General features: G+C 39.0%; 1 protein-coding gene across 11 annotated transcripts in view; it reads left to right on the top strand.

Annotated features, from left to right (window-relative positions):
• The window catches only part of MTCL1 (microtubule crosslinking factor 1), a 92,449-nt gene that overhangs the window by 54,967 nt on the left and 11,011 nt on the right, over positions 1-26,471 (top strand). For 4 of the 11 annotated variants that reach the window (XM_083622459.1, XM_083622464.1, XM_083622462.1 and 1 more), the window contains 9 exons: positions 479-1,804; positions 2,750-2,905; positions 13,067-13,159; positions 14,581-14,811; positions 16,144-16,326; positions 20,010-20,177; positions 21,729-21,977; positions 24,637-24,927; positions 26,179-26,210. In XM_083622459.1, the coding sequence (XP_083478585.1) occupies positions 479-1,804; positions 2,750-2,905; positions 13,067-13,159; positions 14,581-14,811; positions 16,144-16,326; positions 20,010-20,177; positions 21,729-21,977; positions 24,637-24,927; positions 26,179-26,210 (2,729 nt within the window). Of the gene's footprint in view, positions 1-478; positions 1,805-2,749; positions 2,906-13,036; positions 13,160-14,580; positions 14,812-16,143; positions 16,327-20,009; positions 20,178-21,728; positions 21,978-24,636; positions 24,928-26,178; positions 26,211-26,471 lie in introns of all 11 variants that reach the window. The other 7 variants (XM_083622463.1, XM_083622460.1, XM_083622457.1 and 4 more) reach the window with 3 other exon arrangements.

The raw sequence follows: 26,471 nt of genomic DNA, 5'->3' as shown, positions 1-26,471 counted from the left end.
GTATCATTTCCTACACTGGAAAACAGCCATGTACACTTCAGTGTGTGTGATTAAAGCCTCACATAGTGAGGGTTATGCAGCTCACAGAAAAAGTGTGTGCAGAATTACACTGTTGCTTGCAAACTTTGGGCCTTCTTTTGGGTGGCATGCATAATTTTTAATGGAAGGGCTTCTAAACTTAGAAACTAATAATTTATTCATTTTTAGTAGCTGAAAACATGTGCAATCTCTGAAACATTTGTATTTGTAGCTGTTATTTTTCTGAGAATCTATAAGGTGGCAATTTTTCCACACTTAACCAGCTATGTATTCATTGAATGTGCATGTGTGTGTGCGTGTGCGTGTGTTAGAGAGAGAGAAAGATGTTGAGCTACAACTCATCTTCCCTACACCTGCTTTATGGAGTTACAGCCATTGTGTTTGTATTTTAAACAATTTCCTCTTTCTCTCTTCATTTTTGGGGTATTTTTCTTGGCAGGAAGACAGCGCTGATTTAAAGTGCCAGCTTCAGTTTGCCAAAGAAGAAACAGCATTGATGCGTAAGAAGATGGCCAAACTAGGCAGGGAGAAAGATGAACTGGAACAAGAACTTCAAAAGTACAAGTCTATCTATGGAGATGTGGAAAGTCCACTCCCTATTGGGGAAGCTGGAGGACCACCCAGCACAAGAGAAGCTGAACTGAAGCTTCGTCTGAAACTAGTAGAAGAGGAAGCTAACATTCTGGGGAGAAAATTAGTGGAGCTGGAGGTAGAAAACAGAGGTATTAAGGCTGAGATGGAGGATATGAGATGCCAGTATGAGAGAGCATGTTTAAGCCAGGACCATGTTTCAAGCATTCCTACCTCACCTTATGGTGACTCTCTGGAGTCAGCAGCAGAGCTTCGCCGTCATTTGCAGTTTGTAGAAGAAGAGGCAGAACTGCTGAGGAGGTCGATCTCTGAAATTGAAGATCATAATAAGCAGTTAACAAATGAATTAAATAAATTCAAATTTGAGCCTGGACAAGAGTCTGGCTGGCTTGATGAAAATGCTTCCAAGTGCAGTGGATCCTTACAAGAAGAGTTGAAATCTGCTCGAATTCAAATCAATGAACTGAGTGGGAAAGTGATGAAACTCCAGTATGAGAATCGTGTATTGATATCCAATGTACAGCGCTATGATCTTGCCTCACATCTAGGCCTGAGGACTTCAAGCCCTAGGGACAGTGATGCTGAGAGTGATGCAGGGAAGAAAGAGTGTGACAACGAAGAGGGCCATATACCTCAACCAAAGAGAGAGGGACCCATTGGGGGTGAAAGTGACTCAGAAGATGTATATGAAAAGACATCGGGTTTTGGGAGTGGGAAGCCATCAGAAGTTAGTGATCTTTGTTCCACTGAACTAACAAGGGCCAAAGAGGATACAGAGTCTTTGATCAGCATCAGGCGTGAGGCTGAAAGGCTTGAAAGAGCTGTTGACCGTCTCATCATTGACACAGATAGTTTAATATATGAATCAAAAGTGCACATAACCAGCAGTACTTCCTCTGAGCAAGGTCTGGAAAAAGATGAAGGAAAACCGGAGAGTAAGAATGAGCCGGAACTTTTGGATAATATTAATTCAAGAATGAAAAATTTCCAGAAAGAACTGCAAACTTTCCTAGAGAAGGTTGACAGTATTGGGGAAGGCCTCAAAGACCAAATGGAAGACCTTTCCCCTCTCCCTCACCTTACAGAATCCTCTAGTTTTCTCTCCACAATGACATCTTTATCCCGAGACTCACCCATTGGTAACCAGGGAAAGGAGCTAATTTCAGATTTTCAGGTAGGTGGGCTTCTTGTTTGTCACCTCACTTTTTTTTTTTAATTCTTTCCTGCTGCACTGGTGCTATTTTTACACATGGCTGCTTTGTTATGATTTTGAAGTATAAATGATAAAACTTTTTTTTAGGTTTTTATCTTCTACTTTGCTACAGAGGCTGTTCCTCATGGCAAAAAAAGCTAACAGAAGCTAAAGGCATCTGAATCTTTTCATTTTCTCCGTCCTTGATCTGCTATATTCATGGCCGTTTTGTTCTGATGTCAAACTTTTTAAAAAAGTTACTGAGAGGCACCATCACAAAACATTTTCTTTTCATACGCCATTAGCAGCTTTGCTGATGAATGTGTAAATTACCTTTTCCCCTCCTATTATTCTGATTCCTTAAATGAAATGTGTTCTCAAAAGGTCTTGCTAAACATAAAAATCCAAAATAAAATAAGATATTCTTGCAAAGCCTGCTTGCAGCTCTCTCACATAACCGAGGGGTGAGCAAAGAAGCACTGTAGCCAGCGAAGGACTGCCTTTCGTAACCCGTTTCCCCTGGGCTCATGTCTATACTGCCACAGCTGCCACACTGGATATGGCTTTTCTGCACAGCACAAGTAAGGATGGAAGAGCCTTGTATCCCCATATCCTCCATAACTTGTATGCTTGCTGTTGGTTTGACTCATGCATCCTCATTGCATGCGCCTCATAACCAGTGTGCATTCTTTCCCCTCTCTTTCTCTTTTTTGCTTTTCAGATATTTCAGCCCATTATTTTGCTCATCCTCATTTTAGTTCTGTTCTCTTCACTTTCTTATGCCACTGCATTTAAGTTGGTTTTTCTGTTCATGCTTTTCTTTGTCTTGTAGTTTTTTCAGTCGTCTACCTTACCCATTTTTGTTTCTTTTATTTCCTCCTGTCCTTTGTTTTTTTGTATTATCAACCCCACCCATGCACCTAACAGTCCAAACTGAGGGATCAGATGGAGTGGCAGCGCAGCCAAGACCATGGAGACGAGAGAGAGAGTCATCATCAACGAGGCACCACCGAACCACACTGCAGAGCTGATGGAGAATTTAAACTCTACAGGCCAGGAAACAAGGGTTGTTTCAGTCTAGAGGTTAGCACAGCCTATTAAAAAGCTCTTGCTGCCCTCAAAGGGACCAATAAGTGTTTGTCACAGAAGCTAAGGCAAAGTGGTGGGAAATAATTCATATGGGCTATTATGACTTGAACTTGAGCTAAAACCAACCACAACAACCCACAATGTTCGCTTAAAACCTCTGCACCCTTAGACTTCTGTGATCCTAATGGCCACCCCTGATATACCTGTAACTGACCTGGAAAGAAACAGATAGCCAGAATGCCATGTGTGAAATGTGGGTGGTTGTTGTGTTGCTCACCTTGATGGCTTTGAAAAATCATTGGAAGTTAAATTATATACCTCAACACTATATCAAGCAATAGTCACTACAAGGTTGCAGTGTAGTATGTTCCTTGTATTTCTCACCAACCAAACTTTCAGAAAGCCCATGTAATTTTTTCCATGCTTGATAGCATATAAATAGTTGTGATTTTATGGACATGCTCCAAAATCCCCCACACAGAAGGGCTTCCTTTTTTTTTTTCTTCTGTGAAGAACATCTCTCTAAACATATAGAACTATTTCTTGTTGTATACATCAACCACTTTCATTCTCTAGAACAACAATCAGCTTGCATACATAAGCATCATAAGTATGATGACTTGTATATTTATCCATAGATGATACATTGTGAGCTGTCACTGCTAATGGTTGCAAAAGCATTAGTTTCCATCATAGTCCATCTGGCTATGTTCTGGAACCAGCCAAATTTGAATTCTTAATCGTGGGTATGTACAGATGTTGAGTGGTGGTCTCTATAGAATAGCGGTCACTACATTTTGTTTAGATGTATGACTTTCATCCTGGATTGAGTTGACAGGAAACTGTTCCCAGTCCTTACTGGCTGAAAAGCAGTGATGCCACTAACCCAATTCTCTTCACCTTCTTCCAAAAGCAGTTTTAAAGTGTTTTAAACCTTTTAAAGAGGGTATGAATGTATATTTGATTCCTTAAATTTACATGCAGCATTTTAAAATTACAAAAGGCTGATTGCATGGAGGAAGTAGCAAGATAAGACAATTAAATCAGCGTTTGATTCACAGTCCAGCAAGTCTGTCAGATGCATTGCCTAGATTGGCAGGTGGGGAGGAAGATTTGAAATGTAGAGGAGAGAACAATGCAGCAAGCCTCAATTTGCATGTATGTTTGTGCACAACATGTATTAACTTTTGTTGTGGTTCAGCCAGGCACAGAATGAATAGGCATAATCAGAATTAGGGAAATGAAAGAGGGCAATGAGAAATAAGCAGAGTTTGGAAGCATGTTGGTATTATGCTAAATAGTTTGTTCTAATGGCCTGTGTTGAACAGACATATTATTTTACAGTCTGTTTAGGGCCCAGACTTGCCAGCTCTGTACCAGATTCCTTCTTTAATGGATGAGCAAACATGCAGATGGGCATAGAGACATTAGATATTATAAATAAATTTGGTCAGTGTATTAAAAAAAAAATTATCCCAGAGAATACGAAGATGAAGTAAATGTTAGCCATTTATTTCAGACATGTATATGACACAATATTGCAAGATGACATAAGATTTTTTTGTTACAGGGTAGTCCTTTACAGGTAATAAAACCTGTACTTAATCCATGGATCAAAAGTGTACAAAACACACCTGTTTGCCTGAGATAAGAGTTTTGGGGGGTTTTGCAATCAGTTCTATGTTTTGTCAAACTAAGGCCACGTCAACAACTGATCAAACTTTATACTGTACTATAATAAGCTGACATTAAATTTATATACAATGGCACAAAGTTTAGAGATCCCAGGAAGAGCATTAATTTGCCATTTTTTGCCATTATAAAACAGGGAAACCACAGTTATTTGCATGTGGTGAAATTATTTTTGAGTGTTGATTTTAGATTTTTTGTTAACATAGTTTGGTTCATAACTATGGGCAATAAGCTATGAGGGCATTAACACTTGACGAAGCCCATTGTTTATTCAGTCAGAAGGGAAAGCACTGGAGTTTTACTAGCCATATAAAGTGTTTTTAAAGCATGGAATGGTGATTATCATTTGTGACTGTGGGAAAAATAGTCCACTTGCATTTGACAAGAATAAAAGACGTGGATTAACAGAAGACTCTGAAAAAGAGTGGCTTCAAGATGTTAAAGTTTAACTAATCTGCATTAAGTGCTCCTTCAGAACTTTCCCTGAACGGTGGATCAGTTATTCCAATCTGCATTTGTGACTATGAGAACAGACCCATGAATTTATTTATTCTAGATTCATTAATCCTACCTCTTCTCCTTCATTGGCAGGGATATAGAAGATATCCCAGTTCACAGTAATTTGCCAATCTGTTGATACAAAATATATTTTAACTGAGCAAAATTATATACATTGAAGATAGAAAATGGGAAGTAAACTGTTAAAGAATGATGTTGAAGATAGCACTATTTTGTTATCTTCCCCAAGTAGATGTGCCATTGATGCTCTCCCAGATCAAAATGGCAAAAGGGAACTTTTTAGCTGCTTTGCTCTGGGAATAAATGTCTTTGCATTGGCCACTTAGGAAATCTGTAGATTTTTCATCTTGTTGGATAGGGCCTATAAATAACGGATAGGCGGAAGTGAACCTCAGTTTGGTTTATACTTGCTTTTTGAGTATAATTAAATTATTGATTTGCTGCTATTTTTTCTTAATATTGATGATACATATTTCTTTTTGCAAATAAAATAAAAATAGATGGAAGATAAAAAAATTTAAAAAGAAGCCTCCCCCCAAAAAAATTCTAGGTCTGTTTTCCCACTGCAGATTATTTTATATGTAGTGTTGTGGTAGATTAATTGTTAGATGACAGACAATGTAAGTCTATTGTCTTTGATTTGGAACCACCCTCTAGTCGTAAGTTACTTTAAATTGCTGCCATTATTTGTACTGCACCAGTAGTTATTAGCATACAGTATTATTAGTAGGTAAACTCTTGGGTTAAGTATATGCTTTGAAAGAAACTTGTCTTTTTAAAAAAAAAAGTCTTAAGAGCAGACTTCTTGTTTTCTTCATTAAAGCTAGTCATTCAACTAGTTCAGCACAGGGGAGGAGACAGACGCCTACTGAAACATTTCAACTCATTATTCACAGATAGAATAGAGCCCTGCTATTGTGCGAGAGAGAACTATATTTCTAAATCTTTAATATGAACAAACTATTGGCTCCGAGGAACTGTAAGCAGAAGGGAAATAGCTAGTAGCACTGACTTACAAAACCTTGGGCAAGTGCTAGAGTACGAGTTCTTCTTTATTGCATTTATATACACTGTGCTGTATGATGTGGATTCTGTAATAGTTCTCATCTTTTTCCTTGCAGAAGATTACATTTGGGTTTCATTTACAACACTCTAGTGCAGGAGTAGGGTAACGGGGCTCAGCTGGCAGGCCAGGTCCCAACTCCCCACCCCCAGAGTGGTTCACAGGCCACTTTGACAGGTGAGTGGGTCTACCCACCTGTCAGTTACCTGACGTCAAAGGTCAAGTGTTTCCCTAGGAAACATGTTTCTTGCCCATGTGGCTTGATTTCAAGCTACACAGGCAAAGGAGGCATTTCCAGCAAGTGCTGATAAGCTAGTTGCCAATCACAGCAATCCCCACTTTGGGCAGGGAACTCCATAGTCCTTTCAACTCCAGCAGGGCTTTATGCCAGCTGATTGGCACTAACAGCAACCCTTGCTTCCAAACAACAATTGGGAGTGTATTTTAAGGATCCTGATTATTCCTTTGAAGCTGCAGCTTTTATCTGCCCCATACCTGGTGTCATATATTGGGTATGGGGCAGGTGGGTGAGGTTGGGGAATGGTCCTTGATCTGGCGGTTCACCCCCCCACTGCTCTAGTACAAGGTGTAAACCAGCCCATTTGTAAACAAGAAAGGCCTTTAACAACTTGGGATACAACTCATGGAATATAAATTAAAACTGTTAGAAATGTGACAAAGATAAGTAGTAAATTTTATATGCCAAGGTGATAGTCCTTAATCTAGTCAAATGCTAACTCTGAACGAAGTGCAGGTCCAACTGTTCTGAATTTCTTCACTTAATACTTCCCATCTACTTCCCATCTCCAGAGACCAAATATGAACACAGGAACCACTTTTGGATCCATAGCCAGTCATCCCACTTCATAAATTGTCCTTTCACCGCCTTGCTTTTTCCTCTTTCTTTGTGTCTTTTGAATTGTGAACCTGCTGTCTCAGAAAATGCTTTAATTTATGGGACAGAACTCAGTATTATTATAACATTGTTCATTAATGTGGAGCAAGCATGTTGCTTGTTCCACAAGCCCTAAGATGTTTGGAATTCCTAAGCAAGCCCTCTGCCGTTCTGCATGACAAATTACTTTTGAAACTGAAGGGAGTTTCACATAAACAATTTTGTGAAATGGCAACAAGAAGAAAAATATCACAGAACCAAAGAACAGGGCTACTTGGTTCTGTTTGTGTGCCTTGGGATGGAATTTTCTCAAACAGAAATGTCCTCACACTGCACAGGAAGCAAATTGGGCAGGTTGTGGTTTTTAGCTTTAGAAAAAGGGACCAGAGAAGTCGGAGTTAAGCAGCCTTTTTACTCATGTCCATCTTTTGCTTAGATAGAGCCTGTCCCAGCTTTGGGTTTCTAAAAATAAAAAATAAAACTGCAGAGAAGAATATCACAAATCTCCTCATGGCATCCAGTTTGAGCCTTAGTTTTCTAAAATAAGAAATGGAATAAAAGTTTTGCTGTACTGTTGTGTGAGATTTTGCACAGACATCCTCCTGTTCAAAACTATAATACTTAAATTTAGTATCCTGTTTCTTCTTATGGTCTTGCCAATAAATATCTGATAGAATTGTGACCAAGGGGAATATCTTGCATTTCATGGTTCCACCTTTCATCATTATACAAGTGCTTTCAATTTCTGTCTCTCAGGTGCAGCTTAGACAGGGCAAGGATGAATTTTGTTGAAGCTTAATGGTTGGCCTTCACACATTAGATTCATGTAGCATGTTGTGAACCAAGCATAAGAAAAGTATAGTGAAATGAGAAACTCCTTTCCCTTGCCCTACCTTAGTGGTAGCAAAGAAAAGCACAAATGCCTTTTATCTAAATAAGAAACAGTAAAGACATTTAGTCAAAATGGATGAATATATTGTTTTGTTATTTAATATGCTTGTATTGTAAGTAACAGTCTAGAACACAAGTATCTGTAAATCAGAGTTGTTTTGTTAACTTTCATTTTGTATCTGCAGGGAATTCTCTGTATAAAAGATCACATTGGACTGAGTTGAAACCTAAAATTTTTGAATTTCCCTCTTTTATGGTTTCAACTTTCATAGAATGTACTATATGAATATATGTTTTATTTCCAATGGCATATTTCATTAGACATTCCATAGCCTTTTCATTGTTGCACAACCATCAGCTAATCTGTGTAGACATTCCTTTCTTGTGTTAGATTGTGTGTGTATGTATTTGTATGTTTTCACCAATTAAATGGTTGCACGTGGATCTTGTAAATTCACTTTCAAGATAAGCTTGAAACATTTATGCAATCATTAGTAAAAACCCTAACAGCAAGAATAAATACTTTACATATGTGCCAGAATGTGCATGAAGCTGACAAAATAATAGTCTTGGAATACCCATTATAAAATCATTTTTGATACTCAAACTCTAAACACATTCAGGAAATGGTGCATAATATTGCTCAACATCCCCGGTCATTATTTTAGCAAAAGTTTCAGGTATAGACTTGTTGGCACCAAATAACTTACATTATTATATTTTGTAAAGTGGAATGTTCTAAATTAGAGTTAGAATCTGGACTTTATTTTTAACTAAATGAAATATAATTTATGTATAATACTTGGACTTATGAAGTAATATTGAATGGTAAGATAAATTCGTATCAATTTTAGATGTGATTACTCTTAAGTATGTTCTGCCCTGTTTTCATATTGTGTTTTTTATTTTTAAAAGTATGTGTGAAAATTTATACTCAGATATGCATTTTGTGCATTTCTGAACATGCTTTATCTTAAAATGCACATTTTAATTCATTTTGATACTTTTTAAAGGCTAAAACTATATCACATTAATATAAAATAAGAGCATGGTATGCAGTACAATGTCAGTGAAAGCATAATATGTTTACTTATTTATATTTGCAAACAGGGATTGGAACTGCTCATCTCTTTTTCTTTCCCCCAATACTTTCTTAGCTTTTCTTTTTTATTATTTTATGCATGTTTGAAATTGAATCAGTGAAATACAATTCTCAAAATAGTTGCACATGGGTTAAAAACGGATGCCATCCCCCCCAAACCCAAAATGGCAACACTCTTCATCATTATTTGGATGTACATTAATTTGTGAGTCCAAGGGACCTTCCACCGGTTTCTTGTGTGTCTCTCTCTTGATTTTATGTATATCTCTTTTGATTTTCACTGTGCAGCAAACTTACAAAATTCTATAGCTTTTGGAGAGTAAGAAACATACCAAAGTTTTATTGTTATTCTATAATCAGAAAGCGTTGGGGAAAGACTTTTCAGCAGTGAAAACATGGAAACCAAACCCTCTCCCTAGTTAAAGGACTGTCTTAAGTTTGTTATGGATTTAGGAGGTGGGAGGACTTTTTTTTTAGTAAGGAAGCTTTGAAAATGAACAACAAATGTAAAAAGAAATATTTGTAAATTAATGTTGAGTTTTCTAAAATGAATCTATGCATTAGAACCAAATGCATAGATCAATGCATTAGAACCTAATCTAGGAACTATAAATGTAACAGCATTCCCATTTGGCTGATTGGGATTAGAGAGTAGAAACCTCTTGCTGTGCTGGTGTGTTGTTAGGTAGATTGAGAGCATGCAGTAGTGTAGTGTGGCCAGACTCAGGTCAGGTTTTTCCTATTTTCTTATCCCCCTACTCCCTGCTCATATCTTCCCAATAATGGATTGGTGCTGTGGATGTGGTAGGAGATGTAAAAATATTGATTCCAGTAAAAGTAACAGCCATTTCCCTGGATTGGGATGCCTGTGAGTTGTGTTGTTTTGCATTTGCATTATGTTCAACAGTGCTGTGGTAGACTCTACTATCCAATAGTCTGCATTGTATGAGTTCATTTTCTGGGTCTGTGACTCTCCCCACCCCACCCCACCTTTTCCCTATGATGTAACCAGGTCATAATGATGAATGTCGCCTCACCTGCATCAAATATATAATTTGTCAAAAGAGAGAAAGGGAATAATAGGGGTGAATAGAGTTATAAGAATGTATTGTTGCTTCAACAAGTCAGCTTTCATGACAAATCAGGAAACATACCTTATATTGGTGTGAAATTCTCGGGATCCCTTAGAAGACTCTGTCCTCTGATAATTAGGGAGTCAATCACTCATCTGTTATGTTAAGTCTGGAGTCAAGTAGCTTAGACAGTCTTCACCTGCCAGTGAAAGGACAACAAGGAGGGAGCAAGTCTAAATTCTCCAGGAAGGCTGCTCCAAAGTCTGAGAGCAGCCACTCAGAAGGCCCTCTCCCATTTACGTGAATACATCCACACAATACAATATGGGGTGAGATATACTAACCTTAGTACCCACCCAGGCCACAACACAGATAATTAAAATGTAAACATATATTTAACTGGGAAACATAATAATCTGGAACAAGTAATATTAATAGTGCTAATAGCCTAAACTAACATACTGTTACAGTTATACTAGGTCTCTATACTTTCATTTTTATTGCCATCTCATTCCCTCTCCTCTCTGTCCCTACAGAACTATCCCAACTCTTCATCTGCCATTCTCAGCCATCATTTCCCACCTCACACCTACTGTGACTCACACTCTCTTCCAGTCCAACATTCTCTAAATGAAACTCCACCCATGGAAGTTTAGATTCTGTTCATGTTGTGTATACAGTAACACTGTAAACACCACAAATATTAGACTCACTGATGCCGAGACTTGCCAGTAGAAGTATTGTTTCCTCCAATTATTGTTGCTAATGTCTAATAATGTATTATATATTTATTTAGAAGATTTTAAAATCTTCTAAATTTTTTATAGTGAAACTGCCTTTCACTACAAAGTTATAGGACAGATTACTACAATAGAAAATGCAATTATAAAACAAATAATATCATTACAATTATAAAATACGCAAAACCCATTCCAAATGAGCAGAACAATATAAATTCAGCAAAATACTTTAATTAATTAATTAACTAACTAACTAGCTCTTCATTGTTTATTTATTAGACAGGGAGACTGGTATGCATGTTTCCCCTTCTGCTTAAAGGGCGCTTGAGGATCAGGCTCTCTAGAAGTCTTTAGAGACGGGAATTACTGATTAAAAGATTTTAGTCGTGTACTTTGTGTCTATTAAAGCTGTATTCAAGGAAGCTAACAACACTTCATTTAAAATGCAATAAACTTATGCATAAGCAGTTCACAGATTAGCCTCATTACTTGAAACTTTTACATTTTGCTGACGTGGAACTCTCATGATAGGAGTCATTTGCATAGGGAAGCACAGTACACCTTATGTTATCTCCATCATAGTCATAACATGTTGCCCTAACATAGCTTTATGTACTTCAGTTACTTTTGGTGAGCAATGTTCATGTGTTGTGAGTATAGCATGCTCCTTTATTCATGTAGATTAACTTGTGCTTTCTAGATTTTTGATACATCCTTTGGAAGCAAGACATTGTTTTCAGTGGATCTTGCCTCCATGTAAGAATGCTTAAGTCAGATCTTCAGCTGGAGATAGGCAATACTTTTAAAGAGATTTAAAAGTGGTTTCACTTCTCACAGTTCTGCATACGTGTTTGTCCTCATCACCTGTATAGTCAAACAGGGTTTTTTGGGGGGTGGTGGAATATAAAACCTATAGACCAAAGCCAATGTAGAATGAGTGTACACACCACTAGCAGACATCCTACTTTCAAACCATATTCAGCTATCTCAAAAATACAATAATCTAGTTTAAGAGAACATGAGTTTAAAAGAACTCTGATTTTTGGTTTTTTGGAATATTTCCCCAATCTTAAGTCATTGTGCCCCACAGGATTCCACCGGCACAGTGAAACTTCTTTTTCTTACCTTCCTGCCTCAAAATCTGCTACAGAGGGTCCTCCGCCCTCCAAAGCCAATTTTGAGGGCATGCAATGGCCTAGAGGGGACAGGAGAGGAGGCAGAGGTTCTGTTACATGCGCAGAAGTCCTTTGCACCAGTAGAGCTTCACTGGATATGGACCACGAGTATCATCTGATTATTATTATTTTTACAAGTTGGCTGTATGTAGCTTTTTCCCCTTTGGCATTTTCCAAAATCAGAATACAACAATCAATCTGCTCAAGCAACAAAGAAATGCTGGGAAACAAGAAATGTGGAGGGGGTTGCATTTTCTGTATCTTCTCCTGCCCAATTATTGACACATCTGAAGCAGCCAAGGATCCAGGCTGAGAACAGATTTTGCCCAAGGCTGCCAGGATCCTTACTTTAAATATATACTTGATTTAACATTTTAAATTTAATTATACTTTTACCTTTGTTGCTGGAATGTGATGTTGGGCTGTGATTGATGACACATAGAAATTTGGCTATTTGAAGTTCTGCAAATTCAAATTTGGCTATTTGAAATTCTGCATATTCAAATCTGGATGTAGGGATAATCTTTTTTTTTATCAATTGGACATTTTACAATCAAATAAAATAGAGCCCCTAAGAACATAAGTAACTTTTTGATGACCTCCATAACCTTCAAGTGACACACAGACTAGTAGATACTACCTAGTCTCTGATCCAGATACAGTTTTTCACAACATGTACACAGTCTGAGATGTGCATGGCATTATCGACAGTGCAAATGAGAAAAGGCCTGAAAGCCCTCTGTCTCAATGTGTATCCTAATATGGACACAGGGCACAGGTCTACATGTGCAGTTCCTGATCCAGCAATGGAATCTGTGTGCAGATTTTTCATTCATTTGGAATTAGATCTCACTGAATATGAACACAATGCATATTTGAAGTGTCTTTTCACTGTGTAGTTGTGTGTCTCAGTGATGTCTGTCCTGTAGTTCTGTCACACCTGTTAGAACCTTACTCCTTTGTCCTGCTGATCAGCTCAGGAACTGCCATGTTTTACCTGTACAGAATATATCGATTCAGGAGCTTCAGGCTCAACTTGAGCAAGAGGTGAAACTTCGCCAAGAGGAGCAAGAAACATTTACAGAAAAGATAATTCAGGTAAATGCATAATGCGGTTGTTGGAAGAGACCTTTGTCTGTTTTTCTGACTATCAGAAACTCCTTAGTTTGTGGTAAGAATTTAGAAGTTGCTTAAATGTGTTTCAGTACTGTTTCATAGATAGTTTTGTTGTGGATTGGCAGACTTGTGGAAATACAGTTAAGAGGTGTTAACAGGAACTATAATTTGGCTTTCAGTCATATTGCCAAGATGATAAATCTCAAAGTTACAAGGATCTTTCTAGATCCAGAGATATCATATGCTGTAAGGCTCTGCAGTTTTCCTACTCTGTAGCCCAAGTCTACCTCTTGAAAGTGTTGTAAAACTCACATAGCCCAGGAATCTAATGAAAGGAATGGCCTCTGAAAACAGTAAAAAAATTTTGGTAGGGTATGTTCTAGAACTATTTTTGTGCATTAAAATTATCTAGTTCGTTATTGGGTCTAAATCAATTGACATGGAGATTTGGCCTCTGTTACATTTCCCCCCCTTACTTACAGCCAACTAAAATGTACATGATTATGTCAATCAATATCTGTTAAAAGTAAATCGTTCAGGATCAGAAGTCAGGATAGGACTTAAATAACGTTTTTTTTTCCCAAACAGAAATTTACCACAAAGTAGTTTTCTTTTGTTCTTTTCATTGTTTCATTGGTAATATTTGGCAGAGATAAAACAGATGTGAAAGTAGTAGATGTGACCGCGTGGCAAGTGTGCTTTCTCACTGAAGCATAAATCTTCTAAAACTATGGCAACTCTGAGATTGTGGACTGTTTTATTTCTTTATTTGCTGGTTAAATAGCCTGGGTCATCCCAGGCTATTTATTTGGATATATGCAGATAGCATACAATAGTAGCAATATTCTCCATCAATAGGATTTCTTCTGCTTCCAATGATGATTCCCTTATTGTTTTAGCAGCATTGGTCCTGGAAGGCAAGTAGCTCTCTCTCCTTAAGGCAGAGAAAGTAATATTTCAGAAAGGAGAAAGGGAGAGGAATGAGCTATAATTACTGAAGCTCTGGGTGTCTTATAATGACTAGTCAAAAACAAATTTAGCAAAGGCAATTCACATACAGCAGTAGTAGGGGCAGGGTCCTATGGTGAGCATATTGAAAGGATGCAATGAAGAGAACATAGAGCATAAAAATGTTTATGCTGCACAAGTCTGATGCAGCTTGTTAAAGTAAATGGGCTGTGTATTTCCTCAGTAGATTATTCACATACGCTTAATTAAATTAAGGCTACAGCCTGTGTTCTTCAGGTTCCTCAAAAATCAGATCCGCTGCCAAACACAGTTAGCTGATGATAATTAGAATGAGCAACCTTGGTTTATCTTGCCCAGATTTTAAAAACACACACAAGAATGAACCCTCAAGGGCGATATCCTGTTGATGTTGTGCATGGTTGTTCTGTTCAAAGCTGGAAGAGGACCATCTGCAGAGCCTACGGAGGAAAGACTTGGAGGTGCAAAGCTTAACTTTGCAGAACAAATTGGAAGAGAAGACCTGGAGTCAGGAGAAAAACCTGATGCATCAAGAACTCAGGCATTTCAAGCAGAACACCTTTCTCCTCTATGCCAAACTGAAAGGGCTGCTGAAACAGTGGCGACAAGGCAAGAAATTGGAGGAGCAAGGAGAGGATGTTCTTAAGGTAAGTGTCCTGTGTCATTTAATGGAGTGAAACTACAAGGAAAAGTGATGTGGATAGTTCTGCTAGGAACAAAATAGATTTTAAGAGATAACCTTGCTTCAAGTTCAGGTGTCAGAGCATCCTGAAGGGTAGTATTGGAATCAGTGTCACATTGATTATAGAGCAGAAAAAGGCTGAAGTGGAATCTGAAGCTACCTGTCTCTGGTATTTTTTTTGAAAGAGATTTGCAGTGTGGGCCTAGCTGTACAGCTATTCTCAATTACCTGTTACTTATCTCTACATCAATCCTGTCTGACAGAAATCTGTGAAGCAAATCAATAGCCTTATAGGCCGTTCTCCCTCACCCAACGCCCAGGGTCCCAAGAAGCTGGTACCGAACTGAAAAGATTTGCAATAATCAGTCTATTAATAGTTTCAGATCAGTTTGGGGGTCATAGCAATATTGTGCATTTTAGGTAATATGTGCTCTGAATAATGAAAATACGCTTTGTTTGAAAACTAACAGAAGAGCCCTAAAACAGCATTTTGTGAGGAAGTAGAAGTGGTTGTCATTTATTCTGTTTTCCACCCTCAAAATATTTGGCTCTATCATGAGTGAACTGTTTTCTTATGCAGCTCCTAAATAATGCATCATAGAAAATAGGAAGGAAGAGAAAAGCATATCGCTCTTTGAGACTACTCTACTAAACCACCTCAGGAGGAGGAAATTACCCTTTGAATCTAAATCATTCAGTCTCGCATGTAGCTAACATGTTTATCATGTCTGCTATGTTCGTACTAAACTAGATATCTACATTATCAAAAGTGAGAAGAATATGTTACCTTTGAATGAGACAAGGATTTGAGCTGTGGAATTTTACATTTTTTAAGTTTCCATATATGCTATAAAATTTCCATCACTATTGTAGTGGCCATATCACTAATAATGATGATTTATAATGCCTATTGTATGCATATTGGCCATAATGGAATTAGTCTGCACTTAATATTACCATGCCAAAGCAAAATCTCTTCAAGATTTTAGACACTGTTTAATATTATTAAAATTAAACAAATGGCATGTTTAAAATAGGTAATGATCCTCTTCTTTGAATCTGAAATATACATTTGCCATTACACATTTACAGCTTGAACCAAAGCTGTGTGTGCACAAAGCCTTCTTCCCATCCCAACTTTATCTTCTAAGAAATGAAGAATTCCTTATGAAATAAAGTCATGGAAGGGAATGAGGAAACCCTGCGCATGCAGTGTAACACATGCTTGTTCGGAACTTCTGGTTCCAAACATTCAGACAGCAATGTTATCTTTGATTTTATTCACTTGCTATTTTAGTTGGAACACCTTGAGTCCCTGCCAGAATTCAGCTTTCAGTCTGAACAAAAGCACGATGAACGGGACGAAGAGGAAGAGGAGGAAGTGTTTGGACTGGCAGACTACTCCCAACATTCCACCGTGGAGATAATGGACCATGGACCACCACTGCAGACTGCAGAATTGTTGCAGCATCAAAAGCAGGTACCAAGGCAGGTGCTTACTGTGTCTGATACTTACTTTCCTTGGATTGTATTCAACATTAACCATACTCAGTGTAGACCCACTCAGGTTAATGGACACTGCTCACTTAGGTTCATTAATTTCAATGGGTTTACTCTGAGTAGAACTTGGTTGGTTATAATCCCTCATGTTCTGCAATATGTAAACCTCATTTATTCACAGCATGCCAGTGATCCTAATTACATAGTGATGTTAATGTGTTTCACTTATTATGTTTATATTAATCAGGAGAAAAAGGAATGATATGATTGCTGGTGCCTTTCTGACTGATACTTTAAATGAAATATTCCATTTTCTATCATGGCTTATTGCCCAGAAACATATATATTTGTCTGATGGTTTGCAATATCTACAGGCTCACCACCTAAGCATTATAGCAATGTACCATCTAACCATTTGTGTGTGGGGCTTTTTATTTCAAATAAATAATTAAAGAAGAAGACATATGCTTTAATTTATTTAATGAAAGATAGATATGGTGCAAGAAAACCCTTTTACTGCAGTGGGTGCTTTTAAAACAAGCTACTTAATGTTAATATCTTCTCCCCCCACCCCAAGTGGATTGAGAGGTTTACCTATTTTGAGCCTGACCTAGATTCATATGCAGCATTTGGGCCTCAGGAAATACCAATAGATACATTAAATCAGCAGTGTGGTTTCCAAAATAGCAGCAGTGACTTGGGGTGCAATGCAGAGCCTTTAAAAATCATTGGCAGTTTATCCAATGCTCTTTGATATAAAGTCTTTGAAAAGGCTCTATTTCAGGATGAATATACGAGTCAGAATTATGTATTTAGAGGGGAAGTAACTCACTGTTTAATAAGATATTCCAAAGGCAGTAAAAAAAAACAACTATCAATACAATGACACTAATACAATTCAATAAAGCACTCAAATAAAAACAAACAATAATGACAATCAAATAACTATTTTAAACAGCAGTGACAAGCAGCAATTACAGCACTGATATATTTAGCAACCAAATGCTAATTTGGAAAAAAGTTAAAAATAAAAAGATCATACTTTCAGAACTGGTGGATTTCTTGTGGGAGATGGTCTGCAATTTTGTGGCTGTAATGAAAAAGTCCTTTTCAGGCATCCTAATGAGTAGTCACCATTCCCCATTCTCGGAGTGCTTTAGGTGTAACATCATTTTTTGTAAAATTGGCGGCTGTTGCTTTATTTACTCAGAATGCACTGCATTAAACCACAGAGCCTAGGACTTGCCAATCAGAAGGTTGGCGGTTTGAATCCCCGCGATGGAGTGAGCTCCCGTTGCTCGGTCCCTGCTCCTGCTCCTGGCCAAGGGAGCCAGCGTACAGCTTCTGGGTCATGTGGCCAGCATGACTAAGCTGCTTCTGGCGAACCAGAGCAGCGCACGGAAACGCCGTTTACCTTCCCGCCGGAGCGGTACCTATTTATCTACTGGCAATTTGACGTGCTTTTGAACTGCTAGGTTGGCAGGAGCAGGGACTGAGCAACGGGAGCTCACCCCATTGCGGGGATTCGAACCGCCGACCTTCTGATCAGCAAGTCCTAGGCTCTGTGGTTTAACCCACAGTGCCACCCGTGTCCATGGATGCTAGCCTTGGTGTATTTTCACTCTGCCTATCTTGTAGGGCGTTACCGCAGTGCAAAGCACCAGGGCACATATCCTTGTTTTTCCTCAGAGTTGTCCTTACCTTCAGAGGAATGTATTCTTGCAGTGACTACTGGATAGCTCAGTTGTTTAGAGCATGGTGCTGATAAATACAAGCTTCAATCCCCACATGGGACAGCAGCATATTCCTGCATTAATAATAATAATAATAATAAATTTTATTTATATCCCGCCCTCCCCAGCCGAAGCCGGGCTCAGGGCGGCTAACAACAATCAAATAATCAAACAATCAAATAAACCAACATTCTAAAAATATTTCATTATAAAATTTAATTAAAATCAAGTTGATGGCAACCATTAAGCAAAACTCTGTGCAGGTTGCCAGAGGAGGGAGTCAGGCTGCGCCCTGACCAAAGGCCTGGTGGAACAACTCTGTCTTGCAGGCCCTGCGGAAAGATGTCAGGTCCCGCAGGGCCCTAGTCTCTTGTGACAGAGCGTTCCACCAGATTGGAGCCGCAGCCGAGAAGGCCCTGGCTCTAGTTGAGGCCAGCCTAACCTCTCTGAGGCCTGGGACCTTCAGGATGTTTTTATTTGCAGACCGTAGGTTTCTTTGTGGGGCATACCAGGAGAGGCGGTCCCGTAGGTACGAGGGTCCTAGGCCGTATAGGGCTTTAAAGGTTAAGACCAGCACCTTAAACCTGATCCTGTACTCCACCGGGAGCCAGTGCAGCTGATATAGCACCGGATGAATGTGGTCTCGCAGCGAAGACCCCATAAGGAGTCTCGCCGCGGCATTCTGCACCCGCTGGAGTTTCTGGGTCAGTCTCAAGGGCAGCCCCACGTAGAGCGTTGGGGGTTCGGCCAAATAATCCTCAGGATCCCTTCTAACTCTACAATTCTATCATTCTGTGACTCTGTAGAGGCAAGATCTAGCAATAGCCTTACTTCATGAGAGAAGCAACACAAAGGTCCTATTTGACTTTTGAACTAGGAACCTCGATTTTTGATCACACTGAGAATTGCCTCTCAGTCATCATAGTACTGTTACACACAATGATAGACTCTATTTCATGGCTTTTCATAGAAATGTACTTTCTTCCATAACATTTTTTCACAGGCATAGGAGTTAAGCAGCATCCTTTTATGCTTTCTTTTCATCTCTCTTCTGAGCTATGGTGCAGGCTTCCTTTAATCCAGGGGTCAGCAACCTGTTTGAACCAGCAGGCATATTTTGAATTTTGAGAGAGTGCCGTGGGCCTCAGTCACAAAATGACTGTCGTGGAGACTTGCCATAACACAACATGACTGCCATGGCGGGCAGTGGTGGCGACATAATACAAAATTAGAGGCTTTAGAGTCATTGCTGCTCCCCCCGGCCCCAGATAACCTCAAGTCAGCTACATCTTGCAGGTCCTGATGGTGGAGATCACAGTATTGATTTTACACACACACACACACACACTTCATATAAACATTTCTCCCCATGAACACACTCTCTCCATCCAAGTACGCCTCTCCTTCTCACACTGACATGGGCATCTACAGGATTTGCGGGGTGGTCAGTGAGGGGCAAATGAAAACACTTAAACAGTACAGCGGGGTAATTTCTCATTTTAGGTGCTGGATTTGCAATCACTGGGTTAGGCATTCCAGAGAAGATGAGATGAAAATGTTTTGAAAACATAGTAATAGGGGTGTGGGTTCCCACTCTGGATGTGCCAGGCACCAATACACTTTGGATGCAGCCGAGTTTGATATTATGGGCATCTTTGACTTGGGTATCTTAAAGTTGTGGGCTGAATCGTTTTGTTTTATTTTATAAACCAGGAAATCGCACTATAGACAAGCCAGCCTTCTGAGGCTCCCCCCCCCCCATTTCTTTGGTAGGATGCTAGCATTCGGGGCATTTTTCATGCAGCTGATCACCTTGACAAGAACGTAGAAAACAAGAACAACGACAAAACAACCACCCCTTATTTATCCCGAGTTGTTTGAAAAGACAAGTTTAATGTTTTAAAATTACAAATAGCTTTTGCTTCTGCAGGCACGAGAAAACCGCAGGCTTCTACATGCCCTAAAAATACTGTTGGATGACTTCCGATCTGAGCTCCGGGATGATGAACGAGAACGTCATGGCCTCCAGCAGCAGTATGCCACTGACAAAGCTGCTTGGGAAGTGGAATGGACTAAACTGAAGTGTCAGCTGGAGCAGGTACAGTTCCCATTGGGGAAGGGCAGTAGCTCAGCAGCACAGGATCTGCTCTGCATGCAGAAGGCCTTAGGTCCAATATTTGGCATTTTCAGGTAGGGCAGGGAAAGGCCATATTTTCAAATCCTGAAGACCTGCTGCCAATTGGTGTAGACCACTGAGCTAGATGGACCAGCTGTGTAACACAAATAAGGTACCTGCAAATATGTCTGAAACAACAACTTTGAGTGAACCACTAGGTCTTATTATTGTTTAATCAAATTGTAGGATAGATTCAGGTGCACTTACTCAAATAGCTAGTGCCTCATTCTCTAGATGGTTTCCCTGATGTGATGCTGTTTGGAATAGCTATTTAATGAGAGTAGACAGTATTAACATTTTGCTTTTATTTAATCTTATTAAATCGTAGAATCTTATTAAGTCCTAGAAATTGTGGTTTTGTGTCTCCCTGTTGTAAGTGGTTTTGATTTTTAATTTAATGTAAAAATTTTATGTTTGAGTAATTTATTAATTGTGCTTTATTGCATTTATTCAGTAAAGTATTGCAAATTAGAGCAGATGGTTTGTGGCAGGCATGTTCTAAGCCATTACAAATGTATTATTTGATGCTAATATTTTACATCAAGCACAGGTGGTGAGAGCAAAAATGACAAGACCCCTAAAAAAAATTCGTTTGGTAGCATTACCTAATTTCAGTGATGATAAAAGTCAGAAAGCTACTGGATGTAATGAATGATAAATTAAGTGGGTGGGGGCATGAATAGTAATCTTGCAGCTTAGGTAGAAATGCAGTTGTGTCTGCAACTGGTGATTGCCAGTGAATGGGGATTCTTCATTCTTTCCCTGCACAAGTTCTTCACCATAGACACCAAGAATAGGGAGACTGTGTAAGATCTCCATCAAGCTATTCATGACACATGCCTAGAACAGCAGACAGAGATGACTGCTTCACAGCTTTGTTGCATAGATACAGACAGATCACTTCTTTGAAACTGCTTGGTTGATTGGAAGATATTTTAGCTGAATGTAATCCTAATTATTGGTAATGAACAAGGAAGCTCCCAGGATGTGTTTATAGGGCTTAGGAAGAGCTGCATATCTGTGATTTCAATATGACATCTATGCAAGGAACAGGGCATTGGATACAGAAACAGGAGAACCCCACCCACCCCCTTCACAGGCTTACTCTGATTCATAATACAGCTATCCTCCAGCTCAGATAATAGCTTGAACTGCAAGAAAAGCTGTGGATTGTAATACTTGCCTTAGACTGAAGACAAATATAATGAGGTGCTGAGGTTGTATTCAGAGCCAAAGAATTACAAATTTTGGTGACATGTCTAATTGGATTTGCAGCCTTAATCTAGCAATTAGGCAAGTATGGAGTCCTTGTATGACTATTGTACTATAGTTGCCTCTTTTAGAGCAAAGCTGTGCTTCAGAATGTTAAGGCATGTTTGTAAGAATCCCCTTGTCAACTGGGTAGCAAAGCCCAGCCTTTACATCTGCCATCAAAAGAGATGTTGACACTAACAACCTTTGTTTCATTTATAGCTGGAAGGGAAGAGCGAAAAAGCACAGAGTGAGACTGGTCTTGAAGCAAAAGCAGCTTTCAAGAGAGAGAGGGAGGAGCACAAGAAGCTCCTGGCTGACAGTCACCGATTAGTTATGGACTTGCAGTGGCAAATCCAGCACAATGAGAAGAACTGGAATAAAGAAAAGGTAGAGCTTCTGGAGCAGCTCAGCAAGGACCGGCAGGAGTGGGAGAGGCAAAAGAAGGAACTGCTGAGAAGGCTAGAGCAGGTAATTCAGGGGTCAGGTCATGATGGAATGTGTCTGCACATATATTGCAAAAATTAAAAAGGAACTAGACGGCTTTCTTTATATAAAAAACAAAAAACTGCACAAACAGGGTGAACACTCTGTTTCATTGTTTCTCATAACAGATAATTACAGAAGCCCAAGGGACCTAAGGAAGAATGCTTCCGAAACTAATTTTAGAAGCCTCACTAGTATTTGGAAATTAGTTAAAGGTTAAAGGCTATTTCCTGTCATTTCACTTCTCCCACAAAGGCAGAGTCATTGTGACCTTTACAATGCAAAGCTTTCTTGTTCTCAGACCACAAAATTATATTCCTTTTCCTTCTTAAAAAATCAAGATCTACACATTGTATTCTACTTCTCATTTTTAATCCTGTGGTTTCCTCTCACAAGAATGATTTCCTAGTGTGAGTAGTTGATAACCCTTTAATCAATCACAAGGCTGTCTCTGAAAACTCTACGTCTCATTGAACCTTACTTATAGTCCAAATGAAATATCCTACCTCAGGTTGGTCTTTTGGATACTTCTGAATCATAGAAAAGCTGAATTCTACTGTCAGCTGCTATAACAGAAAACCTCACAAGACAGATAGTCACCTCTTTAGTAACTGTATCAGCCTAGCTGTTTCATGACAGGCTACCAACTGGGGGGGGGGGAACCCTGTACAGTGGTACCTCGAGTTAAGTACTTAATTCATTCCGGAGGTCCGTACTTAACCTGAAACTGTTCTTAACCTGAAGCACCACTTTAGCTAATGAGGCCTCCCGCTGCTGCCGCGCCGCCGGAGCACGATTTCTGTTCTCATCCTGAAGCAAAGTTCTTAACCTGAAGCACTATTTCTGGGTTAGTGGAGTCTGTAACCTGAAGCATATGTAACCTGAAGCGTATGTAGCCCGAGGTACCACTGTACATTATATCTCCCAGGCTTCAATAAAGCAAACTTTCAGTTCACTGAGGAAGGGGAAATAACTATTCACAAACCAAATAATTTATAAACGGAACAACGTTCTTGCGTTTAAATTCATTTTCATAATGTTAATTCCTAGGCGGCTGCACTCCTCTTTAACCTAGGAAACTTTCAGAAATTTGTACATCTTTGGATCAATATAGCTTCTTAGCAGTTAGCTAGACGGTACTTTCTGTGGAAGCAATTAACTTATCGCTGGTATTTTGCATGGCACTCTGTGTGTTTGGAGACATCACAGTGATATGTACGTAAAACAAGAAGGCAAATAATCTGAAGCATTTAAAAACAGAAATAGAGGATTGTGGCATAATCAATATGTATTCACCATAATCACTGACCATTTTTCTTTCTGTTTACTTTAACCATAATGTAGGAAAGCAAAACATCCCCAGATTTATGAAGCATGAAATAGATCATTTGGGATAATTGTGGAAATAGAAGCATGCTGACCTACATTTCTCATGGCTTCCAAATATTCTCTTTCAAGTTCACTGCTACAGTGTTATCTCTTGAGACACAACATCAAGCCTAATTTTGTACTGATGGTGACTGCAAGCTTTTAGGTTTTCAGATTAATTATTTCACAGCTCTTGTTTTTTTGCTGTTTAATTATGAAGAGGAACCTTTTGCTGTTCTAGTATATTTATGTACACACAGACAGTTCATTGCCAAATCCTTGAACATGTGCATATATCGGAGACTAGTGATAGACTTCAAATGTGATTCAGCATATGCCACCCCTTCAAGTCTTCCTGTGTCTGTGTTGACCACAGATTCACCCCATGCACAGCAGACAGGGGAAGTTCACAATTTTAAGTGCTGATAGCAGGGTCTACCAGGTGGAAAGATGCTAAAATCCCACTTAATGTGGTGCCTGTGTCCCCAACAGCTTTCTACTCTTCCCAGCATGAGCTAAATAATTATGCCTGACACCTATAATCCACACAGGCACTACACTAGTTGTTGCACTGATCTGTGTTAGTCCAAATAAAAATATTAGGGTGAGAACAGATGGTACAGACAAGTTGGAACCTTTTCTGCTATCTCCTTCCCCTCCTAAGTATAGCACTAAAGCAGCTGGAGGATACTGCCATTTGAATGCAGCCTAACAGAGCAATCCTGTGCATGTTTACATGAAAGTAAATCCCATTTTGTCCTATTAAATGTATTTAGGATTGAAGCCTAAGGCATTGAACAAGAAGTTTCCATGTAAGCATGCTCTTGCCATCAGAAACACAAACTAGGAACTGCCTTTTCCTGAAACATCTGAGTTGAAACGATTTTATGGAAATAATCAATCTTTCTACCTTTTTATTTGAAAATATCAATATGATATTTAAGTTTTATATATATCTATATCTAAAGTGGTATACAGTGGTACCTCGGGTTACATATGCTTCAGGTTACAGACTCTGCTAACCCAGAAATAGTGCTTCAGGTTAAGAACTTTGCTTCAGGATGAGAACAGAAATCGTGCTTTGGCGGCGCGGCGGCAGCAGGAGGCCCCATTAGCTAAAGTGGTGCTTCAGGTTAAGAACAGTTTCAGGTTAAGTATGGACCTCCAGAACGAATTAAGTACTTAACCTGAGGTACCACTGTAAGATGAAATAAACAGACAACTACTGTGAAAGCTACTCTGTAGTCAGTTGATGTATGATTAATTTCTTTCTCAGCTTCAGAAAGTAAATCCACAAAGAGGAGACAACATTCTTTGTGAGTCAAAAGAAACTAGCCTTCATTCATTTTCAAATCAAGTGCCTCACCCAATGGGGTCAAGATCCTACTCTGATTCAGACACCATGCAATTTGAAGATCGATCACTGTCGAAACTGAAGGAAAGTGACAGGTGCACTGCCACAGAAAACCTCTTTCTGGAAACACTGTCCCTTGATTCTCCAGATGATTCTGATGAACGACAGCCTCAGAAACTGGAACGAGAAAGGTTCTTAACTTGTGCAAATGAGGTGCGTCCATTGCTCTTTGTATTGTCAGCTCAGTTGTAATCCCATATCCCTGCAATTTTGTCAAAGGGTGCTTTCTACTGCTGTTTATATGGGGCCTTCTGGTGAATCAGTTCATTCTGGGAGTTGACTGTATGATTTAGCCAGATGCACATTGGATCTTTCTTGCAGTGACTCTATTCAAACATTATGCTGCATATAGCCAGGGCCAACGCACCCATGAGGCAAGTTGAGGCGACTACCTCAGGCAGCAGGATCTACAGGGGCAGCCGGTGCTGATGTTGATCTTTCTCCCCCCACCCACCCGCCTTGTTTCTGATGTATCTCTTCCCTCACCTTCTTCCCTGGCACCATTTTGGGGTCCACCTCAGGTGCCAGAATGTCTTAGGCCAGCCCTACATATATTGTGATATAGATGCCACAATCTCACATCCCTACCATGGATAAGGAGAAGTTTGTTGGGGGACTGTGTTCCCTGATCTAGGCTATTAAAATTAGAATTGGTTATGGATCACTTCCATTTTTCCCCACTGTTTATCATTTGTGTCTTCTTAATAGGGCTCTAAACAGTAACCTTTTTAAATTGTAGAACAAGCTCTTTCCATAAAATATAAGTTTTAAAAAGCTGGGCTTTTTAAAACCTCCCCCTAGTCATAAAAATTATGACTAGGAGGAGGTTGTTCCTACACTGCATGTTGTGAGGAATCGTTATGGTATTCCCCATATGATTAACGTAATGGTCTGCCCACACATTTAACAGCAATGGTATAATGAGTTTCAGTTGATGCTAATTATCGATATCTAGTAAATTTATAATGAAATAATGTCAAAAAGTAGATTTTATCTGATCTCAGCACTGCAAGGTCACTAATATCAAAGAGAGTAGCACAGAAAAGCAGCTTCAGACATGCAAATATAATATGAGATATGTACTAGTTGTCTTTATAATCATTAGAACTAAAAAAAAAGTTGTGCTCTATTGAGAGATAATTAATCTGTGTGTCTGGTCTTAGCAATGTGAGGGTTATTTGTTTATACTCGTCAGTTCAACTGGGAATACTTTACACAGATGCATATAAAGGAAAAAATCCTTCTTAATTATCCAAATATTGGAAGCATGGGGGAGGTCAGATATGCTCTTCAAAGGGTTTTCAAGAATTTGATATATTGAATAAAGTTAATGCAAATACAGCCCACAGGCGTCCAATATAGGCATATATGCAAGCTCAAAATTAACAGTTTTTTTACTTTCAGGAAGAAGAAATGCACAAGGGAAATCTTCAAAGGTGAGTAAAGTGGGGTGAAACATAGCACAAAATGAATTACATGAATTATATTAATACACTTACCCTAAATTGGTTTCAAGATCTTAAAACTAGATACCAGAGGTTCAATTCTAGAATTTTACTGTCAATAAAACTCCCCACTATTCTGTAACATAATATTATGGAGAGGTGTCACACATGTGATTTCCCCCCTTAGTGATGACTTCTTACTTTTTGAATCCCTTTGTTAATATATTGCATGCCATTTAGTTTCTTCCTCAG

This window comes from Podarcis filfolensis (assembly GCF_964270895.1).
Source record: "Podarcis filfolensis genome assembly, chromosome: 7".
Lineage (NCBI taxonomy): Eukaryota > Metazoa > Chordata > Lepidosauria > Squamata > Lacertidae > Podarcis > Podarcis filfolensis.
This window is presented reverse-complemented; position numbering and strand designations above follow the sequence as displayed.